Here is a 15,508-nt window from a genome sequence, read left to right as displayed (position 1 = left end):
GGTTCTCCAGGTGTTCCATGAGTTGGCAGTTGAAGGCCTTCTCAGGGGCCTTTGTGCGGAAGGGGACAGAGAGTAGGGTGGGAGTTCTTGCTTTTGTTGGGTTCAGCAGATGATTTCTTGAGTAGGGGCTTGACGTCTGCATGCTTCCATTCATCGGGGAAAGTCGCCATGGTGGTCGATTAGTTGAGGATGATGGTGAGCTCACTGCTGATTGCCTTGCTTCCTAGGTTGAAGATGTGGTGGGGGCATGGGTCCCTGGGTGCTTCTGAGTGAAAGAAGGTCATGATGGGAGTGGTGTCTTGCATGGTGAGCTGGTCCCAGGTGGAGAGTAGATGGATGTGTTCTTCGATTGTTGGGTCGAACTGGCTGGGGAAGTCATGGGTTGGGTTCAAAGTTCTAGTAGATGGTGTAGATCTTGTTGTGGAAGAAGTCTGCCAGGGAGTCGCAGAGTTCTTGTGAGGGGGTAATGTTGTTTTTGGTAGCTGATGGGCTGGAGAACTCTGTGAGGATGTTGAAGAGTTCCTTGCTGTTGTTGGAGCTTACTTTGATGCTGTCAGCCAGAGCACTTCTTTCCATCCTTTTCAGGAGTTAGTGGTATAGGTTGAGGGCAGTTTTGAAAGTAGATTGGTCTGTGGGATCTTTTCTAATGCCATCTCCTCTCAAATTGTTTGCAGGCACGTTTTGAAGTCCTTAGCTCATTGGTGTACAAGCTGTCTTGCTTGGAAGATATTTTGGACTTGGTGGGTTTGTGGGTGGCATCTATGTCAGCGCAGTCTGTGATCCAGGTGGAGAAAATCCTGACTGCCTGTTCAAGGCTGGCTTCAGTATGTGGGCGGGAGTTGTTGTGGGCATCAGTCCATTGGCTCTCTGAGATCTTGTTCCAGCTGTGATGTGCGGTGTTGGGTGGTTTGGGGATGGTGTCGGAGAGTGCAGCGATAGGGAAATAGACAATGGCGTGGTCCTTCCAGGTGAGCTCAGTGACCTGGCTGTATTTGATTCTGTCGCTGGCCGAGAAGATCGGTTTGAGTGTGTGTCCTGTGATGTGGGAGGGATAGGTGACTAGTTGGGTGAGGCAAATGATTTTCATGGTTTCGAGGAGGATGGCTGTGTTGGTATCATTGGAGTTGTCGAAGTTAAAGTTCAGGTCTCCAAGGAAGATATTGTTTTTGGACTTTAAGGTGAGCAGAGCGATGAAGTTGCGGATAGCAACGCAGAAGCTGGGGCAAGATCCTGGGGATCTGTATGTGTAGGTGGCTCTGATGGTGGTTTTGTTGTCGGTTCAGAGTTGGAAGCTAAGGTGTTTTGTGATCGGGGTGGCATCGTTTACGGCGGGGTTGCAGTGGAAGTTCTCTTTGTGAATGATGGCTATTCAACCTTTGTGCTTGTTGATGCTGTCCGCTTAGCAGAATCATGCAGTCTTACCTAATTCTGTGAGAATATGCCAAATTAAGTGAGAATTCTGTATGTAGAGCTATTTTCTTAGCGCAAAAATGCCCCTTCCATCCAAAATACATGCAAGGATGCATTTTGCAATAAGAAATAGTACTAAATGCAACAGAACACAAATAACAGTGCAAGCAGCTGCTTGTGCTCGCTAAATGTGCACTTGTGGTAGTATTTTCCCTCAATTTACTCCTGGCATTTAGTTCTAGTTTCTTAGTGCAAAATGCATATTCGCGTCCAAAATGGACACAAGGATGCATTACATGCTAAGAAAATAGTGCACTGCAGTGCGAGCTGCTTGCGCTTGTTAAATATTCTTTTGTGGTCGAATTTGTTCCTCCAAATTACTCTCAATTATGCAGGTGGGCATACTCGTGCTATTATCAATATACCTAGGAGTAATTTTAATTATGCCAAAGTAATCAGAGTAATTTTGGTAATTCTATTTTCTTTCTGCAAATTTAATCTTTGCATCCATTTTGGATGCTAGTGTGCATTTTGCACAAAAAACTAGAGCTAAATATCAGGAGTAAGTTGGGGAAAATTACCCCCCAAGTGCACATTTAGCGAGCATGAGCGGCTGCTCGCATTACTATTCGAGTTCTGTTACATTTCGAGATATTTCTTAGTGCAAAACACATCCTTGTGCCCATTTTGGATGTGAGGGAGCATGTATGAGCTAAGAAAATAGCATTAAATGTAGAACTACTCTTATCTCGTAAACTTATGGATTTTATAGGTAATTCTGTGTGATTATGCTACACCCACCACTAAGTCAAAGATTAATGCGAAAATGCCAATATTACTCTGATTACTCCTACATGATTAAATTTCTGCCAGGCCTAGTATTAACCAACAACTTGCTGGTAATTTTTCACACAGGGAGCAGATGTCTTGTAGACTTGATCAAGGGCAGGAGAAGTGTCCTTCCTGGGTGGGAGTGAGGGGAGAGCACACCCAACATTTATTGAAGTGCATATGAGTGGTTGCTTCAGATTGTCCAACATTTTACTTGAACAGAAAGAAAAAAAGCTACAAATTCTAATGCACTTTTTGTTACCTTTATGTATGCATACATTTTGACCCGTGGAATGCTACATGCATAAATGTTAAATATCAAGGGACAGATTTACAAGGCCCTTGCGCCACTTTTGCGTCATTTTTAACATGGAAAAGTGACGCAAAGGTGGCACAAGGGCCTTGTAAATATGCCCATAAGTATGCGAGTAATCCTGGAACAGAAAAAGCGCTAGTATGCTTTTAGAATTGCCACAAAATTGGACATTTTCTCCAAATGTAAGAGTAATTCCAATTAGCAAATCTTCAATTTCCCCACCATGCCTTCTGAGACTGGACCCTGAATGCATTCATTACACATTCTTTTAAATTGTAGAAAAGCCTTTGTATAGCACTTCAGACCAATAAAGAGGCAGGGACGCTCTGTGATCTTAATTCATTTCTGGGTTACATTTGGAAGTTTGTGATTGGAATGGTGCTGTATAATGTTTGTCCCATGTGGGAAATGTTCGTTGACATGCACTAAGCACAGTGCGGTGTGCAGTGCATACACATGGAGTGTTGCAGAGAGTGTGAGGGTAGGTGCAGGCACAGATACCTACTTACCAATAGCAGCTATTGTTGTGGATGCAGACTGACTGAAAGCCAATTACAATGAAATCACCTTGTTTACATATCCACCTATATAATTTTGCACTAGTGCAGCTAAATTTTCCCCTAACATTTCTCCTGCCATAAATACAGGTGCAACAAAACATTTCTTACCCTGGGCTGCCAGGTTAAATGTTGTCTTTGAACTACACGATTTGTGCAATTTTGTGGGTGTTTGTGTAAAATTGTCATGCATCTCTGCAAATTCATTTAATCTGGGCCAGGCCTCTACATCAGTTACATCCCAAACACACAGCGATCCCTGCAATTCACACAGACACTTTCAGCGACTGAACTCTCCTGGCTTCCATCATCTTTTAAAGCTCTTGTGGTACCTGGGTCTTCACTCTCTTGCGTATCAGTTGTGTTACCGTGATCCTCACTCATTAGCTTCCGCTGTGTATACTTCACCAGCACCATCCCATTCTTCAATTGTGTTGCAATATATTGGTTACCCTCTAGAACCCCACTGTGTTGTGCTGATTTTCACCTGTTCATTCTTTTTCTTACTGCATTTCGAAGCCTCAAATCCGCATCTTTAATTGTGTTATCCTCACTCTTATTATCCAGGTTTTAGTTTGTTAAATCCTGTCCTTCATCTGATTCTTCGTTTGATATTTAATTCTTAATTTTTGTTATTCTGATTGTCGCCCTCCTGTTGCTATTCTGATATTTTTACTGTTGTTCGGTTCTGCTGTTGTTAGAGTTTCACCCTTCTGCTACCAGCTTAAGCATTTTGTAGACCCTTGAAGATCCTGTTTCAATAGAATAACCAGAAAATTAAAAAGTTCAATTCTCCCTAGAGCCGTTACGTTCACTCTTCCTCCCTTTATTCCATCCTTCTATACGTCCATTCTGTTAGTCGTCCATCCGCCCATCCATTCATTGGTTACTCATTTCACACTTCTACCCGTCCATTGTTTCACCACGTCATCCACCCATCCTTTCATCATTGTATCCATGAATCCTTTCCCCATTTCATTTTTCCATCCATTGACCTTCAAACCATTCTAACCCTCCTTTCATTTGTTTATCTGTTTTTTACCCTTCCATCCATCATTTTATTCGTTTAGCATTTCATCCTTCCATTAGTTCATTATTCTATTTGCCCTTTATTTCATTATTCCATTCATTTATTCATCCAGCTATTCATCCATATAACTTTCCTTTCATTCTACCACCTGTTCACCCATCTATTTTTCAACCTTTCTACTCCCTTTTTCGTTTATCCGTCCAGCCTTTCAGCCTTCTGTCCACTCCTTACCCTTTCATTCACCCTTTCTTTCGCTCATCCATACTATCATCTACAAGTCTTTCCATTCTCAGGTGCCAACCACTCGTCTACTCACTCACTCACTCACTCACTCACTCACTCACTCACTCACTCACTCACTCCATCCAGCTGTTTACCCTTCCTTCCATCCATCCATCAACTCACCCTGCCTTTCATCGTTCTATCATCCACCCTTCATCGTCCTATACAACTATAATTTTACAATTTCACCCATTATTCAGTCTGTCCACTGAATCAACCACGATCCATCAATCCTCTCACTCATCCATCTTCCTATCTCTTTCCCTTAATCCATAATTTCACTATTCCATCCATTCATTCTTTCACCCACACATTATTTTCACCCATTCAGCTTTTTACCCCTCAGTTCAACATTCCATCCATTCATTGTTCCTTTCGCTCTTTCACCTTTTTTCACCTTCCATTCCTTCCTTTTACCCTTCATTTTACCCTTCATCTACTCCTTCCCTCCTTTCACCTCTCATTCCTTCCTTTTACCTTACATTCTTTTCACCCTCGCGTCCTACCTTCTGTCTCCCCTTTTTCTTTATCTACTTATTTTCTTAACTCCCCTCATTACTTTTCCTCTCTTACCGTTTTCTTTCCTCCCTCTCTCTCTTCCTAGCTGCTTCTCACTGAGCCTGTACATTTCCAACATTTTTAATATTTCCTCTTCCCTGGTCTCCTTCACTATGTTTTGCTCATCTGTCAGCTCTCGCCTTCACCCATCGGCTCTTCCATGGTTTTCCCCTATCTTCTTATTAATGAGCGTTTCTCTGCAGAGCTGCAGGCAGGCGAGCCCCATAAAGAACTAATCGTTGCTGTTGGGCTGCAGCCTTCCAGCCCGTCAAACCCAGTGGTGGCCCTCCGACCCCTCTTTAGCTGCTGGAGTGGGAGAGCCGAGGGTGTTCAAGATGCCTTGTCCTGCTTCTTTGATTTATTGTTTGTAATTTTTCCCTTGTATTTCGTCATGTTTGGAGCCGCATCCATCCCGCCGTTCTTTCCAGGGTTTGGCCTTGCTGCTCTGCTGCATCCTGTAATTTAGAGGATATGCTTTCCTTGCAGTTGTGGCCCGCAGAAGGGCTTAACAGCAATCTCAGCTGTGCTGGGCTGAGACCAGCTGCTCTGTGCTGGAGCCAGTTCCACCCCTGTTTGGGAGTGAGCTGTAAGGCTGCCTTTCACCACCAGCTGGTGTCTGTGGTACTGAACGGGAGCTCCAGCCTTGTGCTTGTTCTCTGCTTTGTTGATTCCTCTCCCCAGAGGTCGGCCAGTCTTGCTTTTTTAGCTTCCATCAATAAATCCTGGTTTGCTTGTGTTCTTCCTCTTGTCTCTCGTCTCTCGTCTCTCGTCTCTGCTTTGTTAGATTCTACCTTACATGGTACATTTAGGCCTGGGCTTGCGGCCTGCTGGCTCGCCAAGTCAGTGGAGGTTTTGGCCTGCGCTCCTGTGGTAGAGGATCTTAACCATAGGTAGAGACTCCCGCCTACCTGGGGCTGCATTACACAAGTGCCCCAGGAGCCCGACGGGCGTTTGTGCCCATTTATGTGCCCTTGAGGCACATATGTAGTACAGAGGGGGCCGCAGATGCTTTTTACGGCCCCTTTTGTAATACATATAGTGCTGGCGCACATACAGCACCAGCGCTATCATTAGAGGGCATCCCTCATTTGCATGGGGGTGTGGCCCAAGGCAAATGATAGTATCACTTTGCCTCTGCACCACACCGTATTAGGGACATGGGCACAGAGGCAAAAAAACATGCCTATAGAAGGCGCAATGAAAGTGCGCCACAAAAAGGAGGTGCGCTCTCAGCGCGCCTTCTAAGTGCAACGCTCTTAAGGGATGAAAGAGGGTCCCATGGAATAGACCCCCAGAGATCCTCTTACAGGCGGGTGCACTCACTTATTGCACTCGCCTGCAAGGGGATCTCTAATATCTTTTCAAAGTGCACGTGGATTGCTGCGTGCACAGAGAAACAAGGAGCAAGTTTTAAATAGCTGCTCTGTATTTCTCTTGAATGCGCTGCCCTGGGGGCAGCACGAGTTCGCGGCTACCCCGAGCACAGCACATTCTTCTCGATAGGATGCACTACCATGTTTGCACCCGGCGCCCCTGCTTTAAGGTGTGCCATGGCGCAAACATGGAAAGTGCACCCTATCTGTAATACTGACCCTGGCTTGGCTCTCTAAACCCTTCAGTGCAGCCACTGGTGCGGTGGATCTCTTGAGCAGATAGCGTCTTTTTTGTCATTCGCTTGCAAAGAGTTTAGTTTTTCAAGAACAAACTCTGAAAGCATGAGTTTTCAGTTGAAAAACATAGCAAACCAATGCACCTAATGTGCTGGGACTTTCTCCTTGTGACTGGGGCTAATTCCTCTTTTCCCTTTTGGGACCTCAGGGATTTGCCTGGCAGTCTGCAACAGGAACATTGTATGTCAGAAGGCGGCCATCAAGCAGAGCAGACCTTATGATGTATTCTTACCATGTGAGCAGTGTTGTACGGTTCATTTGTGAAAGGTTTCTGACAGCACAGACAGCTGTGTCTCTGCTGCTGGAAACCTGGCTCCTTCACCCACCTCTAAAGGAGGCGCTTGAACCGTGATTTAAATGAGGCTTTTAGTCCCCAGGTATAGCAGATGCCTGTCTCCTTCTACGCCGATTTGGCACTGGTTCTGCATAGCTAGCTTGTCTAGCTTGCAAGCACATTGTGCTTCTGTCTCGTTGCATTTGCAGCTCCTCCTCCAGTTTTGAGTAATTTAAGGCTGTTCTGTTTACTTCCTTTCTTTGTTCCTTTGTCCTCTTTGGTATGTTACTAGAACATCAAGTTTAAAATAGCAACATACAAAAATATTTTGACCAGAATATCATCTACCATAAAGTATGTATTTGTACAGAGACGTTAATTATTCTTAACTCTACCTATGCAGTGCTTAATTTGAGCTGGTGGTTTCCAGTGCTCAGCACCGGCACCTTATTGTCAACACCGGCTCTTATGTAATCCTGCCACTTGGTGGTGGTTGTAATATAAATGATGTCCAGTAGTCAAGGTATAGATTAAGTAAGATGTTTATTAAGTAGTTAAAACCAAGAGCTATAGTAAAGAGCCCCACCAGGGCAGCCTGCCTGCTGCTCAGCCCACACTCCAACTGACTCTCTCTGACATCCAACATTCCATGCATTACCATGCAGCATATTCCACTCCACACTCACACTGTCTACTGTTTTTTTCTGGTCTATTTACAGTGCCCTATTATGGGGGAAATTGTCATTCCAATTACCTCTTAGAAATGTATTTGAAACTCTGAGTCTCTGTTTTTACCTAGATAACATTGTTGAACCTGGGCAACACATGTGTGTCCTTTAGCAAGGTTTTTGTATATAATGGCAACCAAATCAATGCTACATACTGCTCAGGGGCTTGGCCTTGTTCCAACAACTGTATACGTAAACACTGCACAGGCATTGCTGCCTTCTTGCTTCTCTCCTAATATGTTTTCTTTGTCCTCTAGCTTTTTGCCACAGTTATAACTGAGATAATGCTCAGTGGCCACTCTACGCCTGTTTAACCCCTGAATTCTTGCTGGCTGATACCTTCTACATCATTACACAATTTAATTCCCGAGGGTTATATCACTTCCATCCTTTAATTTCGTTATCCTCTCCTTCACATTTGTAATCGTCCCTTACGTTCTCTGTGCAAAGAATTCAATTTCTTGATGTTTTCCTGATATCTCCCTTCTCATTCTTCTGTCATATTATCCTATTCTTTATTGTAATTCTGAAGAGGGGTAAAAACAAATATTTTATTATGAACAAAACACATCAATATACTAGGTGATGCCACTTTCCACACGTTATCGTTTGTGCACTGTAGAGTTTTATCAGTAAAACTGTATATCTGTGCAAGTATAATGGTAATTTCAATTTGAAAATGTTGTGTCTGTAATGGCAGTTTGCTACCACATCATGCATACTACACTCTACGCCACTCTCCTCTACATCACTCAAATCCATGCCACTCTATGCCACTCTGCTCTACTCTACTCTACTCTCTGCTTCTCTACACCCCCCACTCTATGATACTCTACTCCACACCATTCTACATCACTCCACTTATGCTACTCCAATTAATGCTACTGCACCCCACTCTATGCCACTCTACTCTACTCCACACCACTCTACTCCACGCCTCTCCTCTCTACGTCCCTCCACTATATGCCAATCTACTCCACACCTCCCTACTCCAGTCACTTTACTCTATGACACTCTACTCCACACCACTCCACTCTATGCCACTCCACTCTATGCCACTCCACTCTACACCACTCCACCTCCCTCTGCTCTGCTCCACTCAACTCAAAACCATTCACCTCTATGACACTCTACGCCACTCTACACCACTCTACACCAATCCACTTGTGGCAATCTATGCTACTTCAATCTAAGCCCCTTTATGCTACTCAACTCTACTCCACTCTATGCCACACTGAATGATACCAATTTCCACCTAATATTTAGGTGCTCTGTAGAGTTTTATCAGTAAAACAGTCTGTCTGCGCAAATGAAAAGTACATTTCAATTGCAAATGTGTTGTCTGTAACGGCAGTGCCCTATCACACCAGGCATACTCCACTCTGCACCGCTCCGTTCTGTGGGACATTGAATCCATGCCACTCCACATGACTACGGCACTCTGCTTTATTACACTCTACTCTACTCAGTGCCACTCTATGTCTCTACACTCTATGACATGGTACCCCCATGGTACTCCATGCCCCTCTACTCCACTTTAATGCCACTAGACTCTATTTCACTCCACTCTATGCCACTACTCCATGGCACTCTACTCCATGCCACTCTACTCCATGACACACCACTCCATGATACTCCACTCTATACCACTGCACTCTGTGCCACTCCACTCTATGTCACTCTACTCCAATCTACACCACTCCACTTTATGCCACTCCACTCTATGCCACTCCACACCACTCTATCTCATGCTACTCTACGCCATGCTACTCCTCTCTATGCCATTCTATTCAACTCTACACCACTCCACTCTCCACCATTCCCCTCCATGATTCTCTTCTCCACTCTACTCTAGTCCTGTCTACTCCACTCTACTCCACTCTAAATCACTCCATACACATGACTCCATTCCATGTCACTCCACTGTACACCATGCCACTCTACTCATCTCTACTCCATTTTATGACACTCCGACTCCACAACACTCCACTCCAGTCTATAACGCTAAACCCTGCGCCATTCCACTCTACTAAACTTTACTTCACTCTATGCCAGTCCACTCTATGACACTCTACTGCATTCTACCTCACTCCTCTCCATTACACTTCAATCTATGACACTCTTCTCAACTCTATTCCACTACACCACTCCATGCTACTTTAGTCTACACCAGTCCAATATACACCACTCCATTCTTCAACACTCGACTTCACTCTAGGTCACTCTACTCCTCTCTATGACACTATATGACACTCCACTCTACTCTATGCCACTCCACTCTATGCCATTCCACTCAGCAACACTCTACTTCACTCTTGGACACTCCACTCTACGCTACACCACTCTACTCTGTGACACTCCACTCTAAGCCACTTCACTCTGTGATACTCTTCTCCATTCTACTCCACTTTACTCCAGAATACTGTATGACACTCCACGACTCTCCACTCTACAACACTCCACTCTTCGGCACTCCACTCTACAACACTCCACTTCACTCTGCTCTACTTTGTGCTGCTCTACTCCACTCTACTCCTTTCCACTCTACTCCACGAATTTCCACAGTTTGACAATCCACTCTATGACACTACACTGTATGCCACTCCATGCTAGGGCACTCTACTCCACTCTATTATACTCCACTCTACAACTCCCCTCCATGCCACTTCACTCTACTCCACTCTACGATACTCGACTCTACGACACTCCACTCTATGCCACCTCGAATACATTGAATCCAGTAATGATAAGTATCTTCACATATATGGCCATAACTTTGGGGATCAGACCTTGTTATATCTGCTCACATTCAAGGACTTTTCTGTTTTTAAACATTTTTATTAGATTTTCCATTTTTACGGTTAACATCAATGAGATGATCACAACCATAACACAGTAGATGAACATGTACTACTGAGTATACAGAACTTAAAGGGTTATGAATGGTTATGGCTTAATTTGTACCATTGCACCTCGATAACAGCTCCTGGCTGAGCTAATTAAACATAAAGGGGGAAGAAAGGAATCAGAAGGGGAAGGGAGGTAATTGTTGATAACTGCAGTAAGCCTACGATGCCTTTACAATGGAATGGAATGATACTAAATTTTGATTGTGTGTTTCTTGTATGCAGGTCGATGCCTTGGGTGCAGCAAATGGTCCGACTGGGCCAGCGTGGATGAGGCTAGTACAGGCTGCCAATGACTCCAGAGACCAGAACATGGAGGCTTATCTAAAGAACAGTCAGTTATTCTTTCGATCTACTCGAAAAATACCCAAAAATGCTGAGCTTCTCGTCTGGTATGATGACGCAATTTCCCGTCTGCTGCGTTTTCCGGAAAAGAAAGACCTAACATTCACAAAGGGTAAGGAAATAGTTACTGGGCATCTAATTGGGAGTAGCAAAATAGGAAAATAGCAGAACAACTAAGGTAATGGAACATGGGAAGTTGTGGTCCGGTTGGAGAAATCAACGTAGGCATTTGTTGTTTAGTATAAATCATGGATGCATCTGGCTAGATGATAATCATTTCCAGTTTTTTGCGCTATTAAATACATTACTTTTCAAGTAGTGATGTACAGGGCAATTCACACTGTCTCTAGATTCCGTGGTCCCTTCTGCGTCCACAATCCAGCAACTTGGCACTACAGTGCCAAGAGACCTTATTCCAGTGTGTGCTATAGAAATGTAATCAATAATTACATTTTTCAATCAATATGGTAGGTGTAAGTCCCCTTAACGTGCCGCCCATGGGTTTTTCTTAATAGTAATCATTTTTAGGTCTTGGCTAGACAGCGCATGCACTGCCTCGAAGAGATGTGTTGTGTTCTATCTGTGGGCTTACAGGCCGCCCATCTCCTACCATTGGTAAACTTCAGTGTCACTCTCATTTTCTGTGAAGCCCTTCGTCATGGCATGCAGGCATCATGCCCTTTTCTTGTACTTGGCCCTCCCATAACGCATGGACCAAGTACATGTCTCCTTAGACTGCTTCATGTTTGCGGAGCTAAACTTTTCTTTAATTTCAAGCACTCCATGGGGATATTTGTGTTTTCAGGCCATCTCCCTTGTACACATACACACATATCACTAAAACGCATTCCCCTGTACATAAACAAATGCATTTCTTAAAAAGTTGTTAAAACACGAACAGCACTTCTTTATTGTTGGCGCTCGCTCCGTCATCCGTCTTGCCATAGCGTAAACACAAGGCAGTGGTATTGGAGCACTTTAAGTGCTCAACAGGTACATTACACAATGACACATTCATTTTTGTCGCTGGACCTGCTCCAATGAAGTTTTTTTTACCCCCCCCTTCGTTGCCTGCCCATCTCCTCATTCCCTCCAGCTTCCCTGCTTTACCCGTCCATTGGCATAGCTAGACCAGCTGCTGTTAAGGGGGGGGGGCTGCTGATGCCTGCAATGCATGACGGTCACAGATTAGAGCTCCCCCAACACTCATGCCACCCAAGGCTGACCGCCGCTACGCCACTGGACCCGTCCCCCGCTACCTCCCATGTTGCTGCTTTTTTTTTTGCGCGGTCTGATGGTATTGGAGCACTGTTCCATCCTCCATCTTGCCATAGTTCTAACACCAGCTGATGGTATCAAAGCGCCTTTAGTGCTCACCAACTACATTTAGCTGACCCCAAGATTCGAAACTGGTTCCCCAGGTCCCCTGTCAGCAGCTCTGGCCGTTACACCACATCCTCACTTCACTTCAGAGCTCCTCAACTGTATCTCACTATCACTTCCACATTTGTTCAGCAAGACCCCATCAACACCGAACAAGCATTGGCAAAGCTAATAGGTCTCAGCAATGCCCGAGCTATTGACCTTGTCAATGTGCATACCTTTTAGCCATGTTGTCTGGCAGCACATCTGCTGTTCAGCATGGCTGAAAATCACTGAAAGAAGTACTATGATGCGGCCAGCGCAGGCCACGTCATATCGTTTTTTTGTGCTAGGAAGGGCGGGACAATAAACTCAACATGGGGGAGGAGAAGAGACTCGGCGTCAGCTCAACAGCCTGTGATTCTGGGCTTACAGTAACTTTCAGCCATGCTGAACAGCAGATGTGCTGCTAGACAATATGGCTAAAAGACTTTCACATTGACAAGGCCAATAGCTCGGGCATTGCCGAGACCTATTACCTATGCGAAAGCTTGTTCACATGCGCAAGCGTTCAGAATCTCACAAGGTTGGTGATCATGCTGTCTAGTAAAAGGTGAATGATTCCTCCATTATACACATACGTTCTACCTCATTCTATAGATAACGAACACTTCTGGCAGTCCTTCTTAACAGCCGGTTTCATTTTAGCTCCATGTAGTCAGTGATACACTGATGCCAGTATTAGAGAGGAGCAAGGAATGTGTGATGCCCATTGGCACTTAATGACACACGATCCTCAGTGCATAATTGTACAGTGCTTTTGCACCTATTTCCTTAGCCTCTTTAGCAGATTACTTCAGAGTGATATGCAAAGAAACACAAGCGAAACACGCAAGTCATAGTTCAAGTGACAGATTCCTACTAAAGTCAGTGACAGTAGATAGATGTCAATTTAGAGCAGCAACTAATAACAACTGTGTGATTTATTTGATTTAATCTAAAGTCCCTGAAATTGAACTAAAATTAACTGCTACCTTGCTAAATGGCATAATCAATTTTCACTGAAATTTAGTAGTGTATGTGTCTGATAAATCTGGAAACTGTCTTAACATGTCCTTTATTGTGCTTTTCCAGGATACAGATGCTCAGACTGCGCCCAGGAATTTGAGAGGGAATATCCCTACCTTTCCCATGTCCGCTTCCTGTGTGTGCAAGAAAAGAACGACCTGCTCTATAAAAAATTTCCGGACAGAAGAACTGGGAAAATCAGTACAATGAAGGAGCCCACTAACTTCCACAACCTTGCACGAGATCTTGAAAGGAAAATGTCCAGCAAGAAAGAAGAAACTGAGGATTGTTCAGATGAGAGGTCTAGACTCCAGGATCCTGAGATTCACAAAAACAGGAAGTCTGTGTTACTCGAGAAGACCAACCAACAAATCGAAGGTCAATGTTCTACAAACCGAGAGGATATGGCGCCAGAGGCCATGCTTGGTGGCTCCAACTTGAAGGTCAGTTCCAGAAAAAACTTGAGCTACAAGAAGCATTTCTCTTGGAAAGAAAAAGACAGTGCTTTCACAGAGGTTCAGAGAACCAAGGAAAGACTGAAACTCGGTAGCAGCAAGGAGTCTGCATCAGACAGTGCGCCCATGCTGCCCGTTCAAGAACAAGGCTTGTTGGGCCTGACCGGGGCTTCGTCGGGCAGTGCCTTCTCTTTGGTGTGGCCCATGAGGGCTAGAGGAGAAGAAAAAAGTGCTTTCAGTAAACCCTCCAAGGGTGAGGCAGAAGGAGTAGCCCCGGATAACTTGTATCCTGCGAGTGATCCCAGGCAGAGCCTCGGGGATGTGTTGGGCTTCATCAGCGCGTCGGACGTCAGGTACTTTGGAGGTAATCCCTGCAAGTCAACACTTTTTGGCAATGATCTATGCAATTCTCAGGTGATGCTGCAGGGCAGCCTGGGCAGAAATCCAGCTTTTCCGTTCACATCGGAGGAAATGCCCAAGCCAACCGGGATCCAATTGCAGACCTCTTCTTCTCTTACTCTCCTTCCACCGACCTTCACATCCTTGGGGGTGTCGGCGCAGAATTGGTGCGCAAAATGCAACCTCTCTTTTCGCATGACTGCCGATCTGGTTTTCCACATGCGGTCGCATCACAAGAAAGAATCGGCATTGGAGGCGCAGTTCAAGAGAAGGCGGGAGGAGAAGTTGTCTTGTCCTATATGCCACGAATACTTCAAAGAACGACACCATCTATCGCGACATATGACTTCCCATAACTAGGATGGTTGTGACACTGCAGAGCATTACCACCCCTCCAGACACTTAAGGCTCATAGCTGAGAGCTGTGGCTTGAACTCCTGCCTGTAACTCTCCATGTGGACCCTTGCATTCAGAGATATCTGTACAGAAATTAATAACATTTCACATCTTTCTAAGAATTATATTTATCAAAGTTATTTTAGTGTTTAGACAGTCATGACCATGCACTAAGCAGATTTTCTGTGGCGGTTTAAGCGTTAAATAAAATGTATTGTTTCTTTCACACCACTTTTACAATGTAGATTCCACTCTGCTAAGCAGACAATGTGTGAGCACCTGAGCGCGTATGAGGCACCGCGGTACAGATGTAGAGTGCGTTTGCTGCAGATGATGCTTTATACAGATGTGACTGCTGCAGAACACGCGGCATAGTTCTGATGTGTTTTATAATTACAACAGACCGATGCTTGATACAGATGTGCAGAACACCCCCTGATGCAGGTGCTAATGTGCAGAATATCTGTGAAGGAACATACTACGAACCAGATGCAACTGGTGCAAATGCTGCTTCCGGAATGATTCTTAAGCTACCTAAATATCATTCCATCTCACAGGGATTTCTAAAACTACACTGGCTCCCAATTCGCAGCCTGGCTAAGTTTAAAACCTTATGCCTTGCTCAAAAGGACTATATAACACAGGACCGGAGTTTCTCAGGAAGGTTTTTAAATGGTATGTCCCAAATAGAGATCTTTGCTCCACAAACTCATATACCCTAAAGGTTCCTAAATTAAAAAAAGTTCACTGGGGAGGTAGGAGCATCATCTATGGCACAGATAAGCTATGGAACAGCCTGCCACCACACATTAAAGCTATTCCTTCCTTGTTGGCATTCAGGAAGGAGATTAAGACCTGGCTGTTCAATAGTTAAAATGTGCTCGTCTAGAAGACTTTTGCTCAGATAGCACCAAGACACCC

At 44.6% G+C, this 15,508-nt stretch overlaps 1 protein-coding gene across 1 annotated transcript in view; it reads left to right on the top strand.

The window, feature by feature from the left end:
• ZNF488 (zinc finger protein 488) overlaps nucleotides 1–14,818 on the top strand; it is a 46,917-nt gene extending 32,099 nt beyond the window's left edge. The window contains exons 3-4 of the mRNA XM_085608778.1: nucleotides 10,788–11,019; nucleotides 13,404–14,818. Coding sequence (XP_085464904.1) covers nucleotides 10,788–11,019; nucleotides 13,404–14,551 — 1,380 coding nt within the window. The 3' untranslated portion in view covers nucleotides 14,552–14,818. The remainder of the gene's footprint in view (nucleotides 1–10,787; nucleotides 11,020–13,403) is intronic.
• Nucleotides 14,819–15,508: the final 690 nt, after the last annotated feature.

This window comes from Triturus cristatus, chromosome 1_2 (genome assembly GCF_964204655.1).
Source record: "Triturus cristatus chromosome 1_2, aTriCri1.1, whole genome shotgun sequence".
Lineage (NCBI taxonomy): Eukaryota > Metazoa > Chordata > Amphibia > Caudata > Salamandridae > Triturus > Triturus cristatus.
This window is presented reverse-complemented; position numbering and strand designations above follow the sequence as displayed.